The sequence below is a fragment of the Anas acuta genome, chromosome 1 (genome assembly GCF_963932015.1).
Source record: "Anas acuta chromosome 1, bAnaAcu1.1, whole genome shotgun sequence".
Lineage (NCBI taxonomy): Eukaryota > Metazoa > Chordata > Aves > Anseriformes > Anatidae > Anas > Anas acuta.
This window is the reverse complement of record NC_088979.1, coordinates 174572839-174598229: the sequence shown is the minus strand read 5'-3', so window position 1 is coordinate 174598229 and position 25391 is coordinate 174572839. Positions and strand designations below refer to the sequence as shown.

At 35.9% G+C, this 25391-nt stretch overlaps 1 protein-coding gene across 1 annotated transcript in view; it reads left to right on the top strand.

Annotated features, from left to right (window-relative positions):
* Positions 1-25391, top strand: part of CNTN1 (contactin 1) — a 249365-nt gene that overhangs the window by 140707 nt on the left and 83267 nt on the right. Inside the window, exon 3 of the mRNA XM_068669412.1 lies at positions 15107-15248. Within this exon, the coding sequence (XP_068525513.1) occupies positions 15182-15248 (67 nt within the window). The 5' untranslated portion in view covers positions 15107-15181. The remainder of the gene's footprint in view (positions 1-15106; positions 15249-25391) is intronic.

The following is a 25391-nucleotide window of genomic DNA, read 5'->3' as shown; positions in this document are numbered from 1 at the left end:
TCTATTTGAAGACCTCAAGAACTGGGGATGTCACTGTATTCTTTGCTAAAATTTTTCCATACATCCAGTTTATGTCACTCAATGTTCACTTTTCTTTTTTTTATTATGCTTTCCTCTAATAGAATAAAGGACTTATTTTTGTAACCAATATTTTCAGTCCATACTAATGTGCTGTAGTCAGGATATTCCAGAGTCATCATTTTGGTATGCCAAACAGGCTGAACAAGGAAAATGCTTGCCATAAGGCATTTTCTCCACTACACTTGTATATATATGTATATAAAATATCTCTCCACATACTTTTTTTCAGTCTCTTTTAATAAATGTCATCCAGCATTATGATTATTTACAGTGTTCTGAGTCACACTAGTTCCATCTAAGGAGCAAATTCACATAATAACTGCACTTCTTAGTCACTTAATACCTAAGTACATAGTAATAGTACATAGTACAAATTAATACTAAGTACTTAATACACAGTCCTTTTAGCCAAAGCATTGTCCTGGAAATCCAACTTAAATTGCTTTTCCCCTGTGTCCCCTAGATGTTTTTCAGAGTTGCTATTGTCCACAGTGCACCCAGTCAGCCTTAATAATTTATTTCTTACTGCACTGAACGCCAGTTTTCTAAGCATTGTAGAACACTGTGAGCACTTTGTTCTTATTGTTAATTTTCTTAACTTTTTTTTTTTTTTTTTTAATCTGCTAATATAACAGGAGTGATTTTGCATTTATTTCTAAATAACAAATATTATCAAGCTGAACTGGTCAAAACCTCCTGTGAAATGCAATTTCCTCTTCTGTTTCCTTCCCTATGTTTTATTAGGTGGGAAATACTCAAGACATGTAAGCTTTGATTTGAGACCTGTCAGAATGAACATCAATAAAGTTCTGAAAGGAAAGATGTCAGAAGGGAAGTTTCTGACGTTAAAGTGACCCTAATATATGATCTCACAAAGATACTCTTTAAAGTGTCTTCTTGAACTGAAGGAAAATTTTACAATGCCTGCTGTAGGATGCTAACAAGAGCTGTCAGACTTCTACTTGTGTGTTCTTTTCAGATCTATCATATGTCTGCTGGGATTTAGGAAGAGGGAATGGTTATATACTACACAAAAAATGAAAAATGAATCAAAATCTGCAAAAACTGTAACAAGTTTATGGTTTAAGCACTAAATAACCCTTTAGAACCATTTTCAAGAAAAAAATTCAGTTGATTTGAGTTGAATTCATTAAACTGATTCTGGTAAAATCACTTCCACATAACCCTTGGAATTCAAAAGATTTTTTTACTTGATAATGTGATGTCAATGTGAAGACTTAGCAGATTCGGTATATTAAGTCTAATTATGATACTAATGTGTATGTATCTTTGATTTGCAAATATAGTGCTTTGCTTTTAGTTAATTTAGTATTAATAACGGTGGATTGCTATGTTTTTACCTTTTGCTTTAGTTAAGTAGTTTAAATCAAATTTATGAGACATAGGATGAGTCACATTTTATTTCAGAACATAAGGGAGACTTGGAATTGCTGATATTGGTCTCTTAGACTATTATCTATTTCTTTTTACATGTAATTGAAATGCATTTTGTTTTTATTGTAGACACATGCTCTTTGCAGGATAAATACAAACTAAGTCTGGCCATTTTTAATAAAAAATATTAATGATCTGTAAGAACAAATAATATTTAGATGTGCAATGAAGCATAAAATAATGGTACTAAAAATATAAACACTTAGGGAAAGCATCTGACCCATTATGTGTTATAGCCCAGTACTATTTTGTCAGTAGTAAACTTGTGCATTTGTTACTGGATTCTTCAAACAGTATACCACAAAACACACATCAAGACAGAGGGAGATCAATGGTAAAAAAGGGTAGAAAATCTGCTTACTTTGATTTTTCTATTCAGTCTTCTGAATAGAAGTTTCTCTTCTGATAAGATGTGAAGGCAAGTACACGATATATTCTTCATATAACTTACTTGAAGTGTTACCCTATCTAATCTCTTTGTAATCTCAAGTGACAAATATGGTAGCATAGATGAAGAGAGTTTTTCTTTTTGCCTATATCAATAAATCGATTCTTGATAATGCTACAGTAGTTACAGGCAAAGTGGTTTTTACCCATGTCAAATGGGAGAAATTTAGAGTTTATTCAATTATAATGTGCAACAAAGAGGTAAATTCAGGTACATTTTTTTTTACTGCATTGCTGATGCTTAGGCTGTCATTTGCTCTTTTCTATCCACAATAAATGGCCATAGAGTTCAGTTTATAAACCACAGAGTACTCTGCTAGCACCAAGCAAATATGCACTTAAGTATAGCAAAAAGCAGGGAGGATGCTTCATTGTCAAGGTGGGTATTAAAGCGGTCTTTGCTATGTGCTCTATTAGGGGAGCTAATGACTCCTGGAATTCATGTTTCTGCATTTCTTCTGAATTTAATCTTACCATGAAAATTGGGTAAGATTTATCCCCACAGAATACCTAACAAAAGTTCCATCTCAGACAATTAGCTTTCACTATTTTTCATGTCCTTAAATCCAATCTTAATTCTGTTTCTACTCTAAGAAAGTAGAAAACTGGAGTTAATTTTTGAAAGGAACAACTTTGAAATGTACAAGTCAAAATGATCACCCAGAAATTATTCCTGATTTCCTGGTTCTGGAGTCTAAAGCAATCATCCTCTTCCCTTTGAACCACTGTGCTTAAATCCTTCAGTCCCCACATGCTTTACTGAATGACAAGGGACTATATGCTTCTGTCTCTCCTCAATATCTTATTTCTGCTTAAGAGTGCAAAGAATGATCTGCAAAAGTTTGAGTGTTAGATCCTGTGATAGCTCACAACTAATGAAATTTTAGCTCTTCAAAATTGTCAGTGCATTTCTGCGATTGCTATAAAAGAAAAGCCAGATTGCAGCATTAAAATAAACCACTGAATCTGAAACTGTAATGTAAGATATCATCTCTTGATTAAGAAAGCAAGCCATGCTGACTTACTGTCAACTTTTAATATCTTAGAAAAGTAGTTTTCAGTTATACCATCAGCACAGAAGCTATCAAAAATTGCCTATGTGACCTAAAGCTACTCTGTGTTAAAAAAAAAAAAAAAGAAAAGAAAAATGTGATATATAAAACTGTGTTGCAAAATGCATGGTGAGTTTGATGATGTATATCAGATTTTGCAGGTAAAGAGCTAAATGTATTGCTCACATTAAAAGCTTTTTTTTTCTTTCCATATTGTTGGTACTGTCATGAGAATTATATTTTTTTCTTATAAACATTTCAGGACGTAAAGCATATTATAATACACGTGTATGTTTAAATATATTTTTTTATTGTAATATTTTGAGAAACAGAAAGACCAAATGACCTAATATGTGTTGCCATAATGATTCATTTGACAGATGCATTAGCAGACCACAGAATGTGATACACAGCAGTTTTTGGTAGTTATAAATAGCAGCATCTTTCACATTGCCTTTTTAGATGACTAATTATGCGTACTGGAGTATGTTGTAATTGTGTCTCCATCAGTACAAAAGCACAGAGAAGCCAATGAAAGTAATGATGCTATTTCAATTTCTGATACTGACTATTATGTGTAACATTTTGTCTGTTCTTCTCTTCTAATTTCATCTGTACATCAGGGAGATATTTTTTTATTTTTCTGAAAAAAAAAAAATAAGGTAATGTGAAAGGTACTTTACATGCTTCACCTGTTAAAGTAGTTCAACTGAATATTTGAAGTATTTATAAAAACGTGAACACATTGGGGACGAAAGAGGTCAGGGTGGAAGGAAGACAAGCACAGAAGAATGTGTGTGTAAAAGTTCATAAATTAAAGCACTTGCAAATAATTTTATATAAAGAAGTTAATGTGTGGATATTCTTGATTTGTAAATGTACCAATACATCCCCTAAGATATCAGATAGCAATACTGCTGACTTGGCATTTTCAGGATAGAAAAATAGGTGTGCAGGGACTGTAGGTGGATGTTTAATGGAGTCTGTAGTAATTCCCTTTTGTTGCTTGGAAGAAGCTAGAGTTGCTGCAAGATGTTATGGTATTACTTTGCAATCAACTCCTTCTAAATGAGACGGTTATTTTGAGTTCTTGGCATATTGCCATACTAAAATAACATCTGTGAAAGAATACACTTGTATGTTACATTCAACAGAATAATTATCACCTAAAATATATGTAATTATTTGAAATTGGCCTATTGGAATTAGAATTACTTACTAATGTGACTTTGATAACTATAAAGAAATGTCTTTTTTGTGTCTGACTTGCCTAATCTGTATTTATCTACATATCAAAATGTATTTTTTGCCACAACAATGTGAAAATTGGAACAAGATCTTTAAAATACAGTTTTCTAGAATTCACTCCTGCAAACAGATAAGTGCCTCCTTGCTCTATGTGTTCATCTTATACTTAAGTGTATTCTTAAGTGTATTTCAGACATTTTGATAGAACAGACCTTTAGCTCTCAATTGTCTGTTGTTTTCTTTTGTTTGTTTGTTTTGTTTATTTTTTTTTTCCTTTGTATTTAAGGAAAAAAAAAGCAAAGCAGAATGATTTGTATATGTAAATTCAAGTGCTTCTCTCTTTTGCACTTGTTTGTAGATATATTAATTGCTTAGATGTGCTCTGAAGTGGTTCTCTGGACTTGATGCCCACTGGCGATTGCTCACTGGTATATGCACCCACACTGTATTTGTGTTCCAGCTTCTGCGGTGTCCCACACAAGTCCCTCCAGTTACTGCCACCATGGACACCTGGGCCCCTCAGGCTCATGGTCCTACTTCAGGCTGGTACACACACACACACACACACACATGCACACAGAATAGAAAGCCTCTCACCCAGGAAAATAATTAGAGATGGAATTTATTAAGAAAACAGAACACACTTTGCTAATCAGGGAAGGGCATGGCCAGACAACCATACTCACCAGCCCACTCTTTACATACAACCAGATACTTTAATCCCATTATGCATTTATTTTCCCACGTTAAGTCCTCCCCGCTTCACCTCAAAGTGATTCAAGGTTATTTTTTTCATGAACAAGACTTTAAATCTTCAAGGAGCTTGGAAAAAGATTTTATCTAAGCATGGCATAAACATATCTAAGTAAACATGGCTAAACATATCTAAGTAATGGCATCAGTATTCTTTTGCCATGTGAAGATCTGATTTATGGTATTTCTCAGATCTAGTAGTTTTGACTCTGGGATTCATTCAAAGGCTGTTCTAATCATAGAACTGTAGAATGGTTTGAGTTGGAAGGGACCTTAAAGATCATCTAGTCCCAACAGCTCTGCCAACAGCACCTTCCGCTAGATGAGATTGCTCAAAATCCCATTCATCCCAGCCTTGAACACATCCAGAAATGGGGTATCCACAACTTCTCTGGGCAACTTGGAAGAATTTCTTCCTTATATCTCATCTAAATCTACGCTCTTTCAGTTTAAAGCCATTCCCCCTTGTCCTATCACTGCATGCCCTTTTAAAAAGTCTCTGTATAGCCTTCTTGTAGGCCCCCTCTAGGTACTGGAATGCTGTCATATGGTCTTCCCAGAGCCTTCCAGGCTGAACAACTCCAACCTCTCAGCCTGTCTTCACAGGAGAGGTGCTCCAGCCCTCTGATCATCCTCATGGCCTTTTGGACTTGCTCCAATATGTCCATGTCCTTCTTGTGCCTGGGGCCCCAGGCCTGGTTACAGTGCTCAGGTGGGGTCTCACAAGACCAGAGTAGAGGGGGACAATCACCTCCTGCAACCTGCTGGCCATGCTTCTTTAGATGTAGCCCAGGATACAGTTGGCTTTCTGGGCTGCAAGTACACACTGCTGGATTAAGTTGTACTTCTTGTCAAGCAACACCCCCAGGTCCTTCTCCTCAGGGCTGCTCTCAATCTATTATCCACCAAGAGTGTATCTGTGCTTGGGATTGCCCCAACCCAGATGCAGGACCTTGCACTTGACCTTGTTGAACTTCCTGAGGTTTGCACAGGTTTGCTTCTCAAAGTCCCTCTGGATGGCATCCCTTCCCTCCAGCATGTTGACTACACCACACAGCTTGGTGGAATCAGCAAACTTGATGAGGGTACACTTGATCTCACTGTCCATGTTGTCAACAAAGATGTTAAACAGCGCTGGTCCCTATACACACCCCCGAGGAATACCACTCATTATTGGTCTCCACTTGGACACTGAGCCATTGACCGCAACTTTTTGAGTGCAACCATCCAGCCAATTTCTTACTCACTGTCAAATCCATGTCTCTTCAATTTAGAGACAAGGATGCCATGCAGGACAGTGTCAAATGATTTGCACAAGTCCAGGTAGATGACATCAGCTGTTCTTTCCTTGTCCACCAATGTTATAACACCATCATAGAAGCCTACCAAATTTGTCAGGCATGATCTTCCCTTACTGAAGCCATGTTGGCTGTCATCAATCACCTCTTTATTTTCTATGTGCCTTAGCGTAGTTTCCAGGAGGATTTGCTCCCTGATCTTGCAAGGCACAGAGGTGAGACTGACTAGCCTCTAGCTCCCTGGGTCTTCCTTTTTTCCCTTTTTTAAACATGGGGCTTGTGTTTTCCTTCTTCCAGTCAGTGGGAACTTCACTGGGCTGCCATGATTTCTCAAATATGATGGACAGTGGCTTAGCAATTTCATCTGCCTGTTCTCTCAGGACCCCTGAATGCATCTCAATAGGTCTCATGAACTTGTTCACCTTCAGGTTCCTTAGAAGGTCTCAAACCTAGGGTGGTTCTTCATTCTCCCAGTCTCCTGCCTTTGCTTTTTGCGACCTGAGTGCAGGATGCACTCTTGACAGTGAAGACTGGGCAAAAAGGTTGTTGAGTACCTCAGCCTTTGCTACATGTATATCCCAGGTAACCAGGTCTCCCATCTCCTTCCAGATAGGGTCCACAATTTCCTAGTCTTCCTTTAATCGCCAACATACCTATAGATGTTTTTCTTGATGCCCTTGAAGTCTCTGGCCAGATTTAATTCTATTAGGATGTTAAGTGATCTAACCTGATCCCTGGCTGCTTGGACAATTTCTCTGTATTTCTCCCAGGTTACCTGTCCTTGCTTCCACTCTCCGTAGTCCCCCTTTTTGTGTTTGAGTTTGGCCAGGAGCTCCTCATTCATCCATGCATGCCTCCTGTCATTTTTGCCTGACTTCACTTTGTTGGGGTGCATTTCTTCTGAGTTTGGTGGAGGTGATCCTTGAATATTCACCAGTTTTCTTGGACAGCTATTCCTTCCAAAGGTACTCTATCAAGCAGAATCCTGAAGAGGCCAAAGCCTGCTCTCCTGAAACCCAGGGTAGTGAGCTTGCTGTGTGGTACATGTCAATGCATGTTCCCAGCTGATGAAGCATTGAGAGAGAGTTCTATCTATTCTGTGTGCCTCTGGGGCTATGTTGTGGTTGATGGAGAATATATACGTGAAAATTATCAACTGATAATTAGCAGATGAAAAACTAGGTTTTCCCAAAAACTGTATTTATCTGAAAACTATGGAAACAATGCTTCTGTTGTAGGTAATGAAAAGTATGATAATAGTCATTTATCTTCTGAAATATTCAGAGTCTACCTCATGAGTAAGCATTCTTGAAAAGCAGTTTTAAAACTTAGAAAACATTCAAAATTGTGTATGGCAGCTCAAATATGTAAAAAATGACAATGGATCTCACCAATAGCTATTATGAAACGTGTAATCTTAAGCCAAAATGCACAAATAACACATTATTCCAAAATGCAGTAGCAAGTTCTCGTAAACATTGAATTGATTTTCCTTTTTTCTCCTGTTTGCAGCTGCTAGTCTGATTCGAATTGTTTATTCACAGGATGAAAGAGATGTTTTTAAGCATTCTCAACAGTTGCAAGTGATTGATGTAAATTTAAAAAAAAAAAAAAAAGCTACTCTGTTTTAAAGAGAGTTGCTAGGAAACATGCAGTTTGAAGATGAAATCTCCCACTGAGCTTGTCTTTGGCTGTAGAATAGGAAATATGTTATAGGGTGTCCTGAGTTACCAATTACGTGGATAAACTGTTAAATTTTTATAAATATAAATACATCTGCCATGAACTTATTGAATACATGATTCATTCCCATATCTTCATTTAGTTATGAATTACAAGGTATTACTAAACTTGAGAAAATGTGAAAATCAGATAGAAAATGCCAAGAGAGCTATGAAGGTTTTCATAATGTCATTTCATTTTCTGAAACATCAGATGAATTTTTTCTTAGATATGGATCTAATGTATTTGAAATTTAATTTCAAGATGATCTTCTGAGTACTCAAAGCAATCAGCATACCCATTCTTTTATTTTTTAAACTTAAAATTGAAACTGCAAGGATAACAACAATTATTGTGTTAATTTTATTGGAGAAGTATATTTTGCCCCTTGAAAGTTGTCAGATGAAGTAACCAAAATACTCTCTTTATCATATGAAAGAGTGCATACTTTTAGTAATTGATATTTATTTGTATTCATGGTGACTTTTTTTCATGCTATTTTTAGAGCAGTGGGTGTGTTCAATTGTCTTGGATGCAAGGGTAAATTAATTGGGCTTTAAGACACAAATGGGAGTTAGTATAGGAACAGAGCAGTGTGCTGTTCTCCATGATACTCTGTGTTTGGCAGGGGTTTATTGATTTTTGTTAGCTGAAAATTTCTACCAGGCAATCTATAAGCAGCATAGCCCTTGCAGCATACTTTCAGAAAAGCATGAGCAATGTCTGTGAAGAACAACAGCAGTAAGTGATCTTTTTCTTATTTATTACCTTAGAAGAAAGAACAGCCAGTTGCTAATAGAGCAAAACTTGTGAACAGGGACTTGGAGAACTGGCTGCCTGGCCCTTTGCTACTGACATGTTGATTAAGGACAGAGCTTCAGTACAGCTGAGCAACACTGTTATCTGAAGGTATCTCAAAACAAAACCTTTTTGCAGCTCAATGACTCATGAAAAGTAACTAAGCTGTATTAATAATTAATAGCAAAGCTGAGTTGTTGATCTTGCTACAAATTAGGATATGCCTAACCTTTCTAAAAAATATGTTTGTAATAGCAGTCAGTACTAAATGACTCTTCTTTACAGAGTCATTGATTAACTGCAACATGAGATAGGCGTATGACCACTGTAAAACCCTTGTAGGGAAAAGAATCCTTATTTATAATGAATTGTGAATGCAAATAAGACATCTTATTAGTTGCATGAGCTGTTTGAGAGGACCAACTAACAGAAAGTCCAAACAAAGAGTGAAAAAAAAAAAAAAAGAAAATGGAAGGGATGAGGTAGCAGGCAAGCAAAGTCCCATAAGGCTCCTTAATTGCTTAATCAAAAAGCAAGAGTACCTACTGAGCAACCAACTGAAGAAATTACTGAGTCTTGAAGTCTGATTCTTAGATGTGTAAATACAAAAGAAGCAGGAGGGTTAAATCCACAGTGTGATTAACTACCAGCATGTTTTCCTATGTTAAAAAACAGTGCATTAGAAAATTACAATGAAAAACAGCTTGTAAAAATGAGGTTGCAATTCAAGTATGTGGTATCTTCTGTACCTTACATCAGTCTTCTGCAATAACATATTTTTGTTTCTTGTTATAGACTTTTTGTTTTCTTGATGCCTTGATAAGGTGCTATGACTTTCAAGTGCAAAAGGCACAGCTCTAACACGTCTAGAGAAGGAATTTATTATCTTCTTTATGCTTGGTTATTTGTGCTTATTAATTTAGCCTAAGTATATTAATGAACAGAAGCATTTATTTATTTATTTACGTAACAATATGTAAAATATAGAAGATCATCTTATTTATGGGCCATCAAGTTGAAGGGTTTCTTAGCTGGCTTTTGTTCATGTGAAGTAAAGAAAGCAGCTATACTCTTTTTAAAGAGTGGTATAGAAAATACTAGAAGCACACTTCTGTTGGTGACTCACTGTTTGGACCAATGGTCAACTACTGAAGGCAGAACCATGAGTTTTGAAAGGCAGAAATTTGAAATTGCATTTACATTTGAACAAATCTGGCAAAAATGTAGAGTATAATTATAGGAATCAAAGGTGATCAAAAGGAAGTAAAGCATTTTTATACAAGCCTTTCTGAAGGGAATTAAGGCCACTTATTGACTCTAAGAGATAGACAGCTGTCATCTAAAATCTTTTGTAGACACAACAGTGCTATAAGAGCAGGGCTGACTTGGAAGTTTACTTACAGTAATCCCAGAGCACTGTAATGAGATAAATCTGTGTAGTGGGAAGGAGCTTGGCTGTCATGACTTTTCTGGTAATAGAGAAGAGCAGGAAACAATAGTGGCTAAAGTATTGGTTTCAGAATTAGATCAAGGGTTTGGGGATAGTGTTTGAGAAGACAGACTTTTGAATAAGATGTAATTCACCTCCTAATATCACAGTCTAACCTAAAATTCAAAAGCTTGACTGATTATGAAATTAAATTGCAAAGACCAAAATAGTAGATGACCATGGGTGATACAATAAATAATATATGACGTGCATCATTATTTTATTTAACTTCAAAAGTTTGATGGTAATTCTAAATACTACATAAGTAATAAAATTTTTGAGGAGCTACTAATCATAGCAAAAAAAAAAATGCAACCTCTTCTAAGAAAATCAGGATAACAACCAGTTAAATGCTTACTAAAATCAGTAAAAGAGCCTGAAATAATAATAATAAAAAAATACAAAACACTGATTAGGTTGAAGTATTGTGTTGCTCCTAAAAAGCTTTGATTATAAGTTTCCACTGTGTTAATTTACTAGTAAATTATTGCAATTATGTATATCCATGTTTTGAAAAAGGGTGGAGAACCCAAGATTTCCTCTAGATTTTTGTATTTATTTATAGTCTAATCTGGATGGAATTTCTACCAATTCTAAAACTTGAATGTGTGTAATTATAATGACATAGCAGGAAATGAGAACTGCAACAAGAATCTTGATTTACCTCTCTTAGCTGTGTGTACCAAGCCAGAGCTCCGAAACACTTTCCTTTGCCCCCTCTCCATCAGTTCTGTACTAGGAATTCCTAAGGGGAAGCCCTGAGAAGATGCCAGGGGCTGATGCAGCTCCCATGCTGAAAGCCTAAGGAAAGGAAGATCTCATTATGGTAAAAGCTGAGATTTACTAACACACACAATTTGATGACATTTCTTCTTCCACACTCTTCCAGTCTTGAGGTATCTATTGTTAATTTTCTAGTATACAGCTGTGAGCTGATTCTCTGTTTTTCCCAGCTCCTCCCTTTTCACTTTGTGGTAGTCTAGTTGATACACAACAGATTAAATAATCTCCCCCATCTGTATCATATCTTTTCCTTCAGTCTTTTGGTCTCTTGCTGTGGGTAGTACAAACTCCTTATCCTCATGTATCTTCATCTCCCTTCATTTCCTTCTCCATTGCTTTTCCTCTATATCTTTCTTTCTGACTGCCCCTTTGGCTTAGTTTATTACTTCTATCCTCCCACACTTCAGTTACGTGTCCGGCTTAATGTTCCTTCCCTCTGTGATACTGACTTTGGTTTCTTTGCTTACTCTTCATCCCTTTAGCATCCCCACTCTTGCTTGCATTTTCACAGTAGACCTCTATCCCTCTGTATATCCCCACTCTATCTTAATTTCATATCTAGTAGTTTCTGTAGTTTAGTGGCACTGCCTTAGATCTCTTGATCTTTATTCATCTGACTGGTTTACCTGCTCTTTTGCCTTTGCTTTTGTGATTAGATCATATTATGCTTTATATTCTTGCAAAGCGATTATGTCATTTTTTACATTAAGTAGGGAAATGATGTCAAACCATCTATTTCATAGCTGTAAAGCAAGTGATTTTGCTTCTTAATGAAGGCAAGAGTAAGCAGTGAAGACCTGAAGAAAGCTACGCAGAATAAGGAAGAAAATGCAGACATTTTCCTAAAAGTTTTGTTGTTGTTGTTGTTGTTTTTTGTTTGTTTGTTTTTGTTTTGTTTGTTTGTTTGTTTTTGAGAGAGAGAGAGAGATTAAAGAATCATTGTGATTTGGTAGTATAAAGAGGCAGGTCTTTCCTTTTGTCCTGGGAGCACCCAGATCATAATGAAGCATCATGAGACACTGCAAGTCTCCAGAGCAGTTCTGGAAGGTCCCCGTGCTCAAAATTGAATGTGCTTTCTATTCAGCAGCCAATGTCCCAGTTTTTCCCCACTTCCTCTGGGAGGCCCACATTCCAGACAGCTCTCCAGGAGTTTTCTTGAATCTAACAAGGCAAAGGCCCTGTAGTCATGTTTTCGGAAACTGAACTGAAGAAGGGATAAAAATGTGCTAATGAGCATTAGATAGTAATTAAAGTGTACACATTTGCAGTTAAGTGCTTGCTCATTTTATTTATTATTTTTAAAATCTCTTACTCATTTGCTAAAATTATGATGCTTTGTTGTTAGAAAAAGAGGATCGTATACTGTGCAGGTTAAATGGTGTAGAACCAGGCAAGCAATCATTCTCTCCTTTTACAGGGCAGAAAAGTGAGTCATACTAATGACTTCTTTTGTTAGGGAATGATTTTTACTTAGCCAACAATGGCCTTCTCTTTCTGCAAGGAAAGAAAAGATGAGAGCTATAAAGGAAAAAAGGCAATGGATGACACCACATGAGCATTGCAGCTCACAGTGCTACTTCCACTGGGAGTGCTGCTCCCTCAAATTCTCCTGGGTTCACACTTGGGCAGCTGGGTAGTAGCATCACGTACAGTCACGCTGCTTCAGGCATACAGAGGATAACCCGTGTGCTGTCTCATCTAATAGCAGGCAGTTCTGCTGGAATTCACCAGAGCAGTGTGAAGCAGTCTGACTTCTCATCCACAAGCTGAGATAAATCAGCAGAGATGTGCTGTATATGCAGAACTCACCCAGCTGAAATAAGTGAGAGCAAGGAAAGGATTTTAATCCTGGCAGGGGGGATATTTTTGTATCTGAATAAAATGAGGTATTTATAGCATTCACTGACACAATTTTTATTTACTGAAATTTGAAGCAGTGCTCAGACTACATCTTCTGAGCATTTTCAGAGAGCTAGAGATAAGAGTAGCTTTCCAGAAAGAACTTGAATTCTGCAAAAGAGAGGGAGGAGGCATCTTCTGTCTGCAGCAGTGCCTGTAATGTCAGAGAGAGCACACAGGTTTACTCTTAGCAGTTTCATCTGTTAATACATTTGAACACAGCTATTATTACCCTGAGTTACTGTGTAATTATTACTGTTCCCAACAGAGTTACTGTTTCGTTGCTGTTTAATTATGTGCATTATTTCAGAGGGACTGTGCAATTTAATTCATGTCATTGAAATATGTGTTCCAGGAGAGGCAGTGTCATACCATGAGAACCTTCATAGTCAGGATCTAGATACTGGACACGTATACAAAATTGTTTGTTGATGTAACCTACCTCTGAGGAGTCATACAGACACGGCAGTTCATACCTCTCCCATTTTAAGATGGATGCCTAAAATAGCTGTGAATATCCTTTGTTTAGCAGAGAAAAGGATAATACTGGAGTCTAAAGAAAGTTCAGAAGCAAGAGAGTAACATTGGTTGAATTCTGCCACTTGGATCTGCCTACAGGATGCATACGTATTTGTTGCCAATGTGAGAGTCTTTTTCCAGGGAATATTTCTAAATCAATCCTACCTTTTGGGATCACTGTACAGGTCTTGTTTTGCTGAATAATGTTTTCATGTAACAGCCATGATTTTCACAACTATTAGTACAGTTTAGACATGCTTGTTAAAAATATTTCAACTTTACAAGAGAACAAGAGTCCAGGTAAAAGGTAGAAGAGTCATCAATACCTGTAATGGGCAACTGGAAATCAGTAGCATCAAGACTGCATGCCACAAAAAGTGACAAAGGCATGTTAACATGTAAACATGTGCTAGGATACACTGTACTGAAGGGTATTTAACTACACATTAGCATATTCATGTAATGAAATAGTAACAAAATTTATAAACTGAGCAGAGCAGGTAATATTTCCACATACCCAACATATGACAATATTCTGTCAGGGATGGAAGCCTTTCTTTGTGTGAAGGCCCTAACTTAAACAGTGATACAATAGAACCAATCAAGAGAAGACAGGAGGAGTATGAACAAGATATGATGGATATAAAAGGGTTATATATGTGTTTTTATTTATGCATGGCAAGAAATCCATTAAAGAAAAAGGAAAATTACACACTTCAAAAAAGCTAACACATTGCCCTAAAGAAATAGATAACAACCACCATGCAGAAGGAAAAGCTAGCCAAACATTGCTTGAGAGAAGTAAAAAGTGTTAAGTATTTAGGAAAATGGTATCTAAAATCTCAAAATATTCAAAAGAAGCTGCATGTTCCTTTAGTTTCAATTTAGTATACATACAGGAAGAATTTCTCTCATTGGGAGAAAATAAAGCTTTAAATATGACATTGCAATAATCATTATATTCAGCAATGAAAAGGAAATGCATAAAAACGAATACTGCCTTTCCATAGGATCATAAATTGTATGCTAAAAGTTTTAAAGGAATGATATACTAGACAACTTAAATGAATCCTTAAAAAGATTCATATACTTTGGTTTCACTGTATTTTTTTTTCTTGCAGACTTTGAAATCATTAATTATAGTGTAGTATTTACTGAGATTGGGGAGGACAGAATCTGCGTGTTCCTTATGTTGTTGCAAACTACAGAATACTTCAACATATCTAACACTGTAAAATGTTGTCACAGAAAAGATCTAGATCCCATGCAAGGCATACTTCTGATTTAGGAAGATTGATTTAATAAAGGATGTTCAGTACTGACAATTGCTATATTACTTACTATCACCAGGAAACCTGAGTATCCTTCAAGAGCATGCTGTCTGAATAGAAGAGATCATTATTTTAATCCAGAAAATTTGATAGTGCATTTAGTGTGTTTATTATCCAGAAGAATCTATCCTTTAGTATTCTGTTTAGACAGATATTATGGCAAGCTGAATGTGATATGAGGTAAAACTTTGTTTCAGAATTATTTACTCCTTTTTATTTCTCTCTCATCAGGTGGTTTTAGTTCTCTGAATACTGGTGTTGCACGGCAGAATTCCTTTTAAGATAATCTCAGAATAGAAGATAACCATGTGGTTCTTCATCGGTCACCTTATTACATTCTGTTTCATCTTCTGTGAGAGCGGTCATCTTCACGGTAAGATGACCTTCCATGTTAATTCATTTAACTGTTTTAATCTGTGTTCATTCCAAGGTCAATTATGCTATTTGTATGGCTTTAGTTCATTTGTGTAGATACAATGAAATACTAAATGTGAATAAGGAAGCTGTAAGGAAGCATACTTCCTACAATGGAAGACATAATTAAAAGCTTGCAAAAATGAGATCTGAACTTTAAATTTGTTTTTGTTTATTCTCAGTTGGCATACAGAATTATTTTTTTCTCTATAGTCATCCAAGATTATAAAAAATGTATCAACCATCTAGTTGTGCGCAGATAATCAACACATTTGGAAGAATGGAAATATGCCCACAAGAAGACACAATAAACAGAAAATTCTATAATGTAGACGTTATCTAAAATTCACAAAATCTGGATTTCCTGTCAGCACAGCATAGTGGTAGTTTTCAAAACACATGGGGCAAAAACGTGGGGCAATACTACATGTGCTGACTTTAATCTGAAATTAAAAACAGTAAAACTTTTCATAAATACAGATGCAGCCATAAACATTAAAAATTGCAGGAGCTATGTCTCTAATATCTGAAACTACAGAGGTGTTTGCAACTCAAATTTTGGTTTAGCTGTAAAAGATAGAAGGATCTTTTTGGAAAGTTAAAATTCAGGATTAAAAACTAGTTTTTGTTCCAATCCTTCCAAACAACTTGAAATTTGTAAATCCTGTTTCAGACATCCTTGCCAATTTAAATGATGCTGGGTTTTAGTTGCCATTATGAATTGGATTGTCAACATAAATAGAGCTCTCCTCAAGAAAGAGAATGTTTTACTTATGTACAGACTGCATGGATTGAGGTCAGAGCATGTAAAAAGCAAAATAATGAAGTTGTGCATACACAAAATGATGACTGAGATTTGAGAAGTGCAATTATTGTGTACTAATGATGCAGTTGTTTTCTAATGCATGTGAAGGTAGGTTGTAGACCATTCCCTACTTTGTGGGGAAAGTTATTCATAAAACTAGTTTTACTGCATGTCATAAAGCATACTGATATGTTTTTTGTTTTGTTTTGTTTTCTTGTGGGTGGTGGCTGTTACATAATTATGTAATGAGTCTGTAATTGAAACAAGCACTTCATGATCTTGTTTAACCTGGCCTACCATTTCAGGTATCAACTCAACACTATCATGAGACCATATTGTTTGTATTACTGAGTTCAAAAATATGTTTAATATTTGATGTAAGCACACTACATTTAGGAAGTTACTCTGTAGATCACAGGAGTGCTTATTCACTTAGTGAAAACACTATTTTATTCTATGAAGGGTTTAAACTTGGTTCTTTACTCCAAGTCTGAGTTTACTGGAGGATATACTTACACCTAATAAAAGTCAAGACTTTAAAAATCTTGTTATCTCTTAAAACATATTTATTAGGTGTTTTAAGAGTTTTCTCTTTGTTAAGATAAGAGGGTTATTGATGGCACCAAAATAAAAAACTAAAATTCACAACTTTAATTTAATACTGGGCTTTTCCTGAAAAAAAGTCTGTCAGCTATCACCAGTAACATGAGGTGTGATTTCATTTAACAAAACTAGCCAAAGAAGTGCTGGACATTGGCTGATTAAAAAAAGGTGTGTGGGTCAACCACTGACAAAAAACGTCTAGTTAATCTCTTGATGGTCAGCTATTAATAATCAACTAATGATGAATGATTGTGTATTATGTACATTGCAGTTGTGCCCAGAAGCCAGAGATCACAGAATCATAGAATGGTTTGGGTTGGATTGGAAAGGACCTTAAAGAAGATCATCTAGTTTCAACCTCCCTCGCCATGGCAGGGCCACCTCCCACTAGACTAGGTTGCTCAAAGCCCCATACAACCTCTGGGGCATGGCATCAGAAGGTACCTCATGCCAGGTGCCTTAGAATGACATTGGAAGATGGTGTGCTATGAGTGTCACTAGCAAGTGACATAGAAAGAACAAAGATGAGTCTGATAATGCTGAATGTAGTTTGAGTGTGCACTGATATGGCAATATGCATTTTATCTTTCATTTGACTGTAATTGGCTTTGGTAGGTTCATGTGAGAAAAATAGAAAGCATTGGTGTGAAGAGTTTTGAATATGAGGAGGTTCTAATAGTGCTGGTTGTAGAAGGCTTTTCAAGTTCAAAGAAAATTCCTAACTTATCTTTTGGTAAGGAGTAAATCCGGGACTTGCATACATTTTTCATCTAAAGTCAAAGATAAGACTTACTGCCACCATTAAGGACTACAGCACCATGCTCCAATGTGGAGGATTCATAGTCTTGTACAATCACAGGGAGTTCATTATCTCTAATGCATTATTAAAAGGCTGAGTAGCACACACACACTCAGCTGTTGGACCAGCTCTACTTTGCATAAATAATTAAATACCTATTTGAGTTAAGAGAAAGTCTGCTGCTGTCGTCTGGGAATTTTAGCGCCCTTTTAGATTACATAAATATGAATCTGCAGTCTTTGCTCTGCCCTATCACTTGAATCTTGCTAGAGGATTTCTCATTTCATATGAGTGCTAGAGCTGCTGGTAGTCTTAGCAAATTTTCTCTTTCAATGTATTTCTTGGCAATGAAATGTCATGGAAACCAGAAAATGCATAGCTACAGTAATCAAGATGAAATAAAAGGGGTTGCTTGAAAATGTCACAGGATGGTTACAAAGAGAAAAATAGCTACTGTAGAGAAAGAAAGAGCACAATTAGGGCGATCAGGTCAAGTTTTAGGAGGTATTCTTCTACATGTGATGCCATTGAGGGGAATACATTGTCAATAGTAATGGAGAATATGGAAATCGAGGGCAGTTTATGAGTAAAGATCAAAAGTTCTCATTTCAGTGACAAGATAAATCAAGGATCATGGTGAATAGACAAGTTAGCAGTAAAAAGATTGCTTCAACATTTTTTAAGAAAACATGGGCTTTCCTTTGAAGTATTTTTGGCTCAAGTTGTCTCCTGTAGTCCCAGATGCACCGATCTAAGGTGATTCTACATGAGTTGCCTTAGGGCAAACTGATCCATGACCAGAATCACCAGATAAGGATTTTGCAACCCATGGCTCCTAAACATACTATATGAACTGCTCTAGGGTCAGGAAACACTTACTTTTCAGAGTCAATGTCTAACTATATGGTCTGTCTCAAGTACAAAGACAGCTGCCAAAAAGGTTGAAAGCATTAAGAATTCATGCTTTGGATAAAACCATGGAAGATTCCAGGCATAAGTACTGGAAGTATCTTGGAAGCATGGAGGTAAGAAGCTGAAAACCTGAATGCCACCCTGACTTGAAATTTTCAGAATTTGGCCTGAAAGGATCACAGTTATTTTGGCACTCTGAAAGCCAAGGATTGTGACCTATTTTCAAACAAATCTTTTTCCTACTACAAAAAATTTACATTTTGTTGTTGTTGTTGTTGCTCCAAAACCAAAATACATGCCTTTTTATAATTTTGGAGTTTTCTTTGGAACAACACCCCCGACTTCTATTTTATGATAATCAAAGGCCGAAGTTAAAAATTGTTTTAATTACAAGCCATTACCCATTAGAGTGGAATGTGCAGTTTCTTGAATGAAGTGAAGCAAACATTACATGAATCAGTGGATCAGAAGTTTAGACAGAAATCATCTTCTGCTATGAGACAGGAGGAATTTTTATTTTCCAGGTAAATTAATGCTTGAAATGTAGCCTTGCAGATATAAGTTGATGAAAAAGCCGTAAGTAATTTGGTCTTTCACTTACTGATATAAGGCAGTTATAGTAAGGGTTGCTTTTCTGAGTACATTTGAGCAGTGCAAGGCATAGAAAGCAGCAAATCACTCCTCAGGGAACATCAAGATGACTGTCAGTCCACTGCCAAAAAAGTTATTTCACGCCTATTACTGCTAATATTTGACTCTTCTTCTCTTTCCTCTGACATGTGGGTTCTCTTCAACATACTCCTCAGAGGCCTTTGATTTCTTGTTATATTCATATCCTATTGACAAGTCTGGATTTTAGACTTTGCTTTCATCTGTCATATCCAATATGAATCAATGAACTAAACTGTATCTTCAAGCGAGATAATAAATTGGGCCAAATGAATTAAAAGTCTGATTCAAAATCATGCATGTTTTATTCTATTTTTTTCTCAAAAAAAAAAAATGCAGAGGGCTTACATTTTGTTGTGCTTAGTGAGTACTCAATTACATTTGTCTATAGGAGGAATCAACAGCAAAAAACATTACACTGTCCAATATTTTATTTCTAATCAAATTTTCTGACTTGAGACTTCATAGTGCCAAGTCAGGCAGTATTTGATTTTGGGTCAGATCAAGCCTCAAAATGCAGGTTTCTATTCTAGGAACTATTTTAGTTTGTGTAAAATGAGTTGATAGTCCAAGGGCAAAAATGTCAAAAGCACTTCTGTTATTTAGGGAACCTTATGCCTTATTTTCAAAAGTCACTAGGACCCCAAGCAAACAGGTAAGACATAAGGGACATAAGGCTTCTCAATACAAGACAGTTATGTTGATGTATAAATGGGGCTGTGATTAGGCAACATGTTGAATTTTTAAGTACGTTGTTGGTATTTCTTATGCACTTGGAAGGCTTGTGTGAGGAGATTGTGCAGAGTAGCTACCACACTCTAAATACATTTCTAATTTGCTGAGCACTAGCTTTCCCAAAAGACCAAACTGTTAGGTTCTTCAGTAACTTTTGAAATAGCACTTGTGTTTCTAAGGAGGAATCACCTAAATGACTTAAGAATCTAATAGTCAAATTTGAGCATGCTGAAAAGTACTTTAGTTGGTATTTGTTGGCATTCCTACTGGAAGCGTGAGAAGAGAAGCAAACTTTATCATTTCATTCGTAGGCATAAGGATAAAATTGCTTTGCCAAGGGTTGGAGATTTTCATACTAGAAACTTTCTATAAAAGAGAAACTACATAATAAACTACATGGCTCATTAAGGACTTCACTGACACATATGAGAAAGCTTAAGATAAGAGTAATTCCCCTGCCTTTGTCACTCTGGATAAGTAGAGGAAGCCCTCCCAAAGACAATCTAACCCTTTCTTATAATATGAAGTGGCACTATGTGAGTGGCTACTTTTTCTGTTTAAGTGCTGACTGGCTCTTGGTGATTGATGTCCCTTTAACGTCTTGCTGGCTTTCATTGGTACCTCTTCTCCATCAGGATAACAGAATCTTCTTTCTAGACTGCCAAATGCTGCATCACGAGTTTTATGGACTTGAACATGTTTGGCTTCAGCACATAAGCTTCCCATAAATGCCAAGTGTAATTTTTCCCACCTGATTATTAGAGAAGTAAAAAAAATAAAAAAATAAAAAACAGCCTCAAACCTTAAATTTTATATGGCTTGGGTTTTCTCTAGCATAGTAGGTTCAAATACACGTCGTGAACTGAGGTCTGAACTATACATTGTTTAAAGATCTTTACCACAACATTTGGCATTATCCACAATTGCTAAAGAGAGATATCTCTTTTTTTTTTCCTAATTAATTCACTTAATACCCATTTGTCTGCCATGTCTCTGCTTGGGTGTTAGATCATTTAATGCTACCTACAGAAGGGCATTTGACATTTGTAGATACATAATCATAACATGCTCTGTGGTCATAATGCTCAGAAACCTGAAAGTGCCTTTTTTACCTTCCTGCAAGCCTGGTAGAAATATTTTGGCTCATTCCCAGATCAACTTGGTCCTGAGCATGAGCTTCTCTTTTCTGTGACTTATTGAAAACGGTACAAGATATACTTCTAAATATCAATGGTTTCTAGGCTTACAATGATGATATGGAACCTGATGAGTTAGTGATAGTTAAGATAACGAATGAATCCATTGCATTTTTATATCCATTAACATTCAAGGTTAATCTAGCCATGTGCTGTGTCAACAGATCTTCGTCCCTCTCTCATGTGAAAACATGTAATGGGATTCTACAGTGTCAGATCAATACTGATGATAGTGATACTGAATGACTGTCTCGAGCAGACACATTTAGCAATGCTAAATGCCAGAGAAATAGAGAAGTGTACAGGAAGCAGTAGCAGAAGGAGAAGACATTCCATAGAGTGATAGAATAAAGTTGCTCATGAAAATAATTTTATATTGGTTTTCAGTGCAAGTGATGGGATTTCACTTCTTTTAGCTTCATTCTGGCATTTACCTCTGGAAAATATTTTACTGTAATTTGTTATCTATACTCATGTCACAATTTGCATTGGTTTTAGAATCAAGTTGATTCTTATCCAGCACAAGACTTGAATGTGTGCTTAACATTACATTCACAAGCAATCTTGTTTATTTGGATCAACTTAGGTTCTTAAATTTTGTGATGAATCATGTTGCTGAAATAATGAGAGGCCTTTAATGAACTTTTATTGTTGTCTTATTATTATTGGCCTCCCATTATTATTTGCCAATATTATTATTTTACCCTTTCTAAAGATGAAGTTAAAGACCTTAATTTTTCCAGGAGTAGCTCTTGCAGACATCCCTTAGTAAAACTATATGCCATCTTTTGTTAAGAATATGTTTTCATGACAGTGAAATTAGGCGTTTATTCATCAAAAAACTACTTGCTAACCTTCTTACAGCTATCTTCAAAAGTAATTGTTTTATGAACAGCCATTCTAAAAGAAAAATTAATATTTTTTTACATACTTGTGTTGTTTTTTTTTAAGCAAAATGATGTCCAGAAGTATGTGGAAGATTAGGGACTTAGGATACTTCCACTCTAGTTTCTGAATGTAAGGATTCATATATATATATACGAATAATATATAGTATAGAGTGTAGCACTTCATGTTTTGCTGTCTTCCCTTCACTACATTTCAGTAATGTCTGTCATCATTTCCTCTTTCTTTTACATTTGGTATCTTACACTTTAATGTTTTTCTCTTTGACATGTGCAAGTTGTTCTTCCTGGATAAAGCGCCTTGTCAGTGGTGCCACATCTGGGAGCTGTTCCAGAAGCCTAAGTGCCCTAAAAACAGGAAATGCCTGCACCATTTTGTATCTGTTTTGTAGCTGTTTCCCCTATCAAGAACCAGTTACTTCTCTGTTATTTTTTTGTTTGTCTGTTTGTTTGTTTTTGTATTGTTTTGTGTGTGTGTTTTAATTTAAGGATTTAGCAAGATTAAAGACACTGTAGAACAACTAAGGCAGATATGCAAATAGATACCCATTAAAATCACAATTGCAGCATGTGAAGCATTTGGGTGAAGTATCTTAATCTTACATTTAACATCGCATTTAGTCTACTTTGTATTTATTTGCCATATAGCTACATATCCACCATTTCTGATCGACCCTTTAAATATACAACTTTTTAAAAATTTATGTGGTAATACTGTCTATCAGTCATGGCAATTCTGTTCTGAAAGTAAAATTGGGTCATTTTGTACATTCCAGAAAGACAAAGCATTTATAACTTTGTGGACAAGGAAAAATATTTTTTAAAAATAGTTTTTCTTCTAAATTAAGAATATTCCACAGCTTCTGAATGAAACGTGGGTTATAACTAGCCTGTAAGCCATTGTGAAAAGGCGTATCTTGTAAAAAAAAATGTAGAAAATTAAGATGTGCTTGAAATCTCTCACAGTATGATATCAAATTCAAAAATGAGAGTAAATGTTAATTGTAAATGTTAATTATTTGCTTATTATCATACTAACAACTTGAAGGTGCACTGATAAGCTGGTGTCTTAACATGGTTTAGTGCCCTATCTTTGAATGAGAGCCATTCAAGAAAATCATAGAAGACTAACTAAAATTACAATGTACTTTTCCCCTTGAGAATTGTTGGTTTTCTTCCACATTTCTGTATTTAGATTAGATAGAGAACTGATTTCACAAAATGTGAAAATGAAGAAGGAAAAGACAGGCAGAAGTCTGTACAAAGTTATTAAATGAGTAAATTTCAGGTTCCTTACAAAATAGTGTCTCAGATCATATAGAAATTAGCTCTCTGTGTACCTGTGGCAACTGGCCCTGAGCAGAAGAAAACAGATTATTTGAATGATGGTGGCTATTATATGTTAACTGTAAAATAGTGTGTAATTATTATTAGCAGCATCTACCAGCGGTCTTTGTTTCCCATTTTCCAAATTTTCTTCCATGTGATCCAAAAGTCATGATTAAGATCACTAGCTTTTTGCTACTCTTCCTGTGTGATATGTATCATGATTTCTAAAACTATCAACAAATTTACTTTAGGCAATTTACTCTAGGCAGTTTGCTGTACTTGAATTTACTCCTTTAACTACTACTGCCATGGAAAACAATGCACCAGAGGCTAAGTCTCGTCTCATCCGTGCCAATTCAGAAAATTCCCAAGTCTGAAATTATCCAAGTGATAGAGAAAAAAAACAAACAAACAAACATGATTGAACCTAGGAAGAGTCATTAAAAATTGATTTGGCTCTGTAAAACTCAGTACAGAGCAGGAGTAGGATCCTGTATTTCAGCCATGCTGTGCCAGATGCTCAGGGTTGCCATTTTCTCAGGTCTGTGAAGCATGATGAGGTTGCTGGGATAGGTTGTTGCAGACAGTTAATTTCTGCAGAAAAATGATTTGTTTATGGGAAACTAGTTTGTAGTTGGCAGTGTTGCCTATCCATGCTATTTATACTTCATATTGCTAAAGTCTCTCAATTTTGTGACTAATTGAAGATATTAACATGTCCATTACCGTATTGTGATTCAGGAGAAGCAGTAGCATGGGCCAATCTCTCTCTCATTCCCTGGGCTGGAATTTAGCCAGTTAGAATTTTCTGAGAAATAAACATACCCTGACATGCCTTTTTCATATCTAATGTCATATTTAATACAAAAACTAAATTCTGCATTAGAAATGGATTTGGGAAAGCCCTACAGACCTTACAGTCTCCTAAATGGCAGATACCCAGAGAGATGGTAACTTTACGCCAAGGGACTTTATAGATTAAAACTATACTTCAAGATTTATTATTTATAGATCCAAATACAGTATCTTTGCAGGCAATAAATGATACATAGACATATTGCATCAAAAAAGTGTTTGGAAAGATTGGAAGCGGATTTGATAAATTATCTGGTATGTTAGAAATTATATTCCTATATATGTTGATAAGATCACTATTTCAATACATTTCTGCTTAGGGTTTGTTGGAAAAAAAAAAAAAAAAGAAAAGAAAAAAAAAAGATATTTGTATGGCTTTCATTAGAGATTATTATTTTTTTGCTAAGAAGGAACAGATAAACTGTTATATATCTGAATATGTGATGGTGTAAGGACAATGTTACCTCTTCATGCTTGACCTTCTCCATGTTCTTTGGGTGTTTGAGCCCTGCAGAACAAATAAGAAGCAGAAAGTACAGTTGCACTTCTGGTGCTGCACTGGAGTGGAAGCATAATTTCTTTAGGGTAAAGACTGTTATTGTAGTACAACGTTAATGTACTGCCTGACCATCTGCTCCCTGATCTTCTACTGAGTTTTCTAGATGCTGCTGCAAAACAAGTAAAGCCAACCATATAACAACATGTGTAGGGGTGGGCCATGCCATTGTTGTCCCCTGTTTCCTGAGTCTTAACACTTGAAGACATGAGAGATGAATTGTCGTTAGGTGTTGTTGCTAGTGATAGTGCTGCAGCAACTTCAGACCATTCAGTTCCAGGAGGAGGCCTTATTTCTGGGTTCAGTGCCTGCAGGCTCTCCTGGGAGACTCCAGGTCGTGTTGCACAGCTACAGTCAAGTAAATCCAGACTCTGCTATGGGAAGTTTCATAGCACTTTATTTTAACCATCCATAGGTATGTGATATAAGTTCTCTCTGATGTTGATGAAGAGAGAATTACTTGCTGGAAATGCTTATCTAGCTCCCCTAAAGAAAATAAGTATATGACTACTTTGGATGAAATCCCCATCTTTCAAAATTTTGTAAGATAAATTCCAAACATCAAGAATCTCACTTTGAATTTGCTACAGTACACAAGCAAATTGACTGAGTAGAAAGAAAAATAAAAAAAAAGAATACTTATTCTTGCTATCACTTCATTTCTCAAACTTTATCTCCACTGTATCATATCATTAAGGTTGCATACATGGAAGTGCTGCAAACCCAGAGAATCCATAA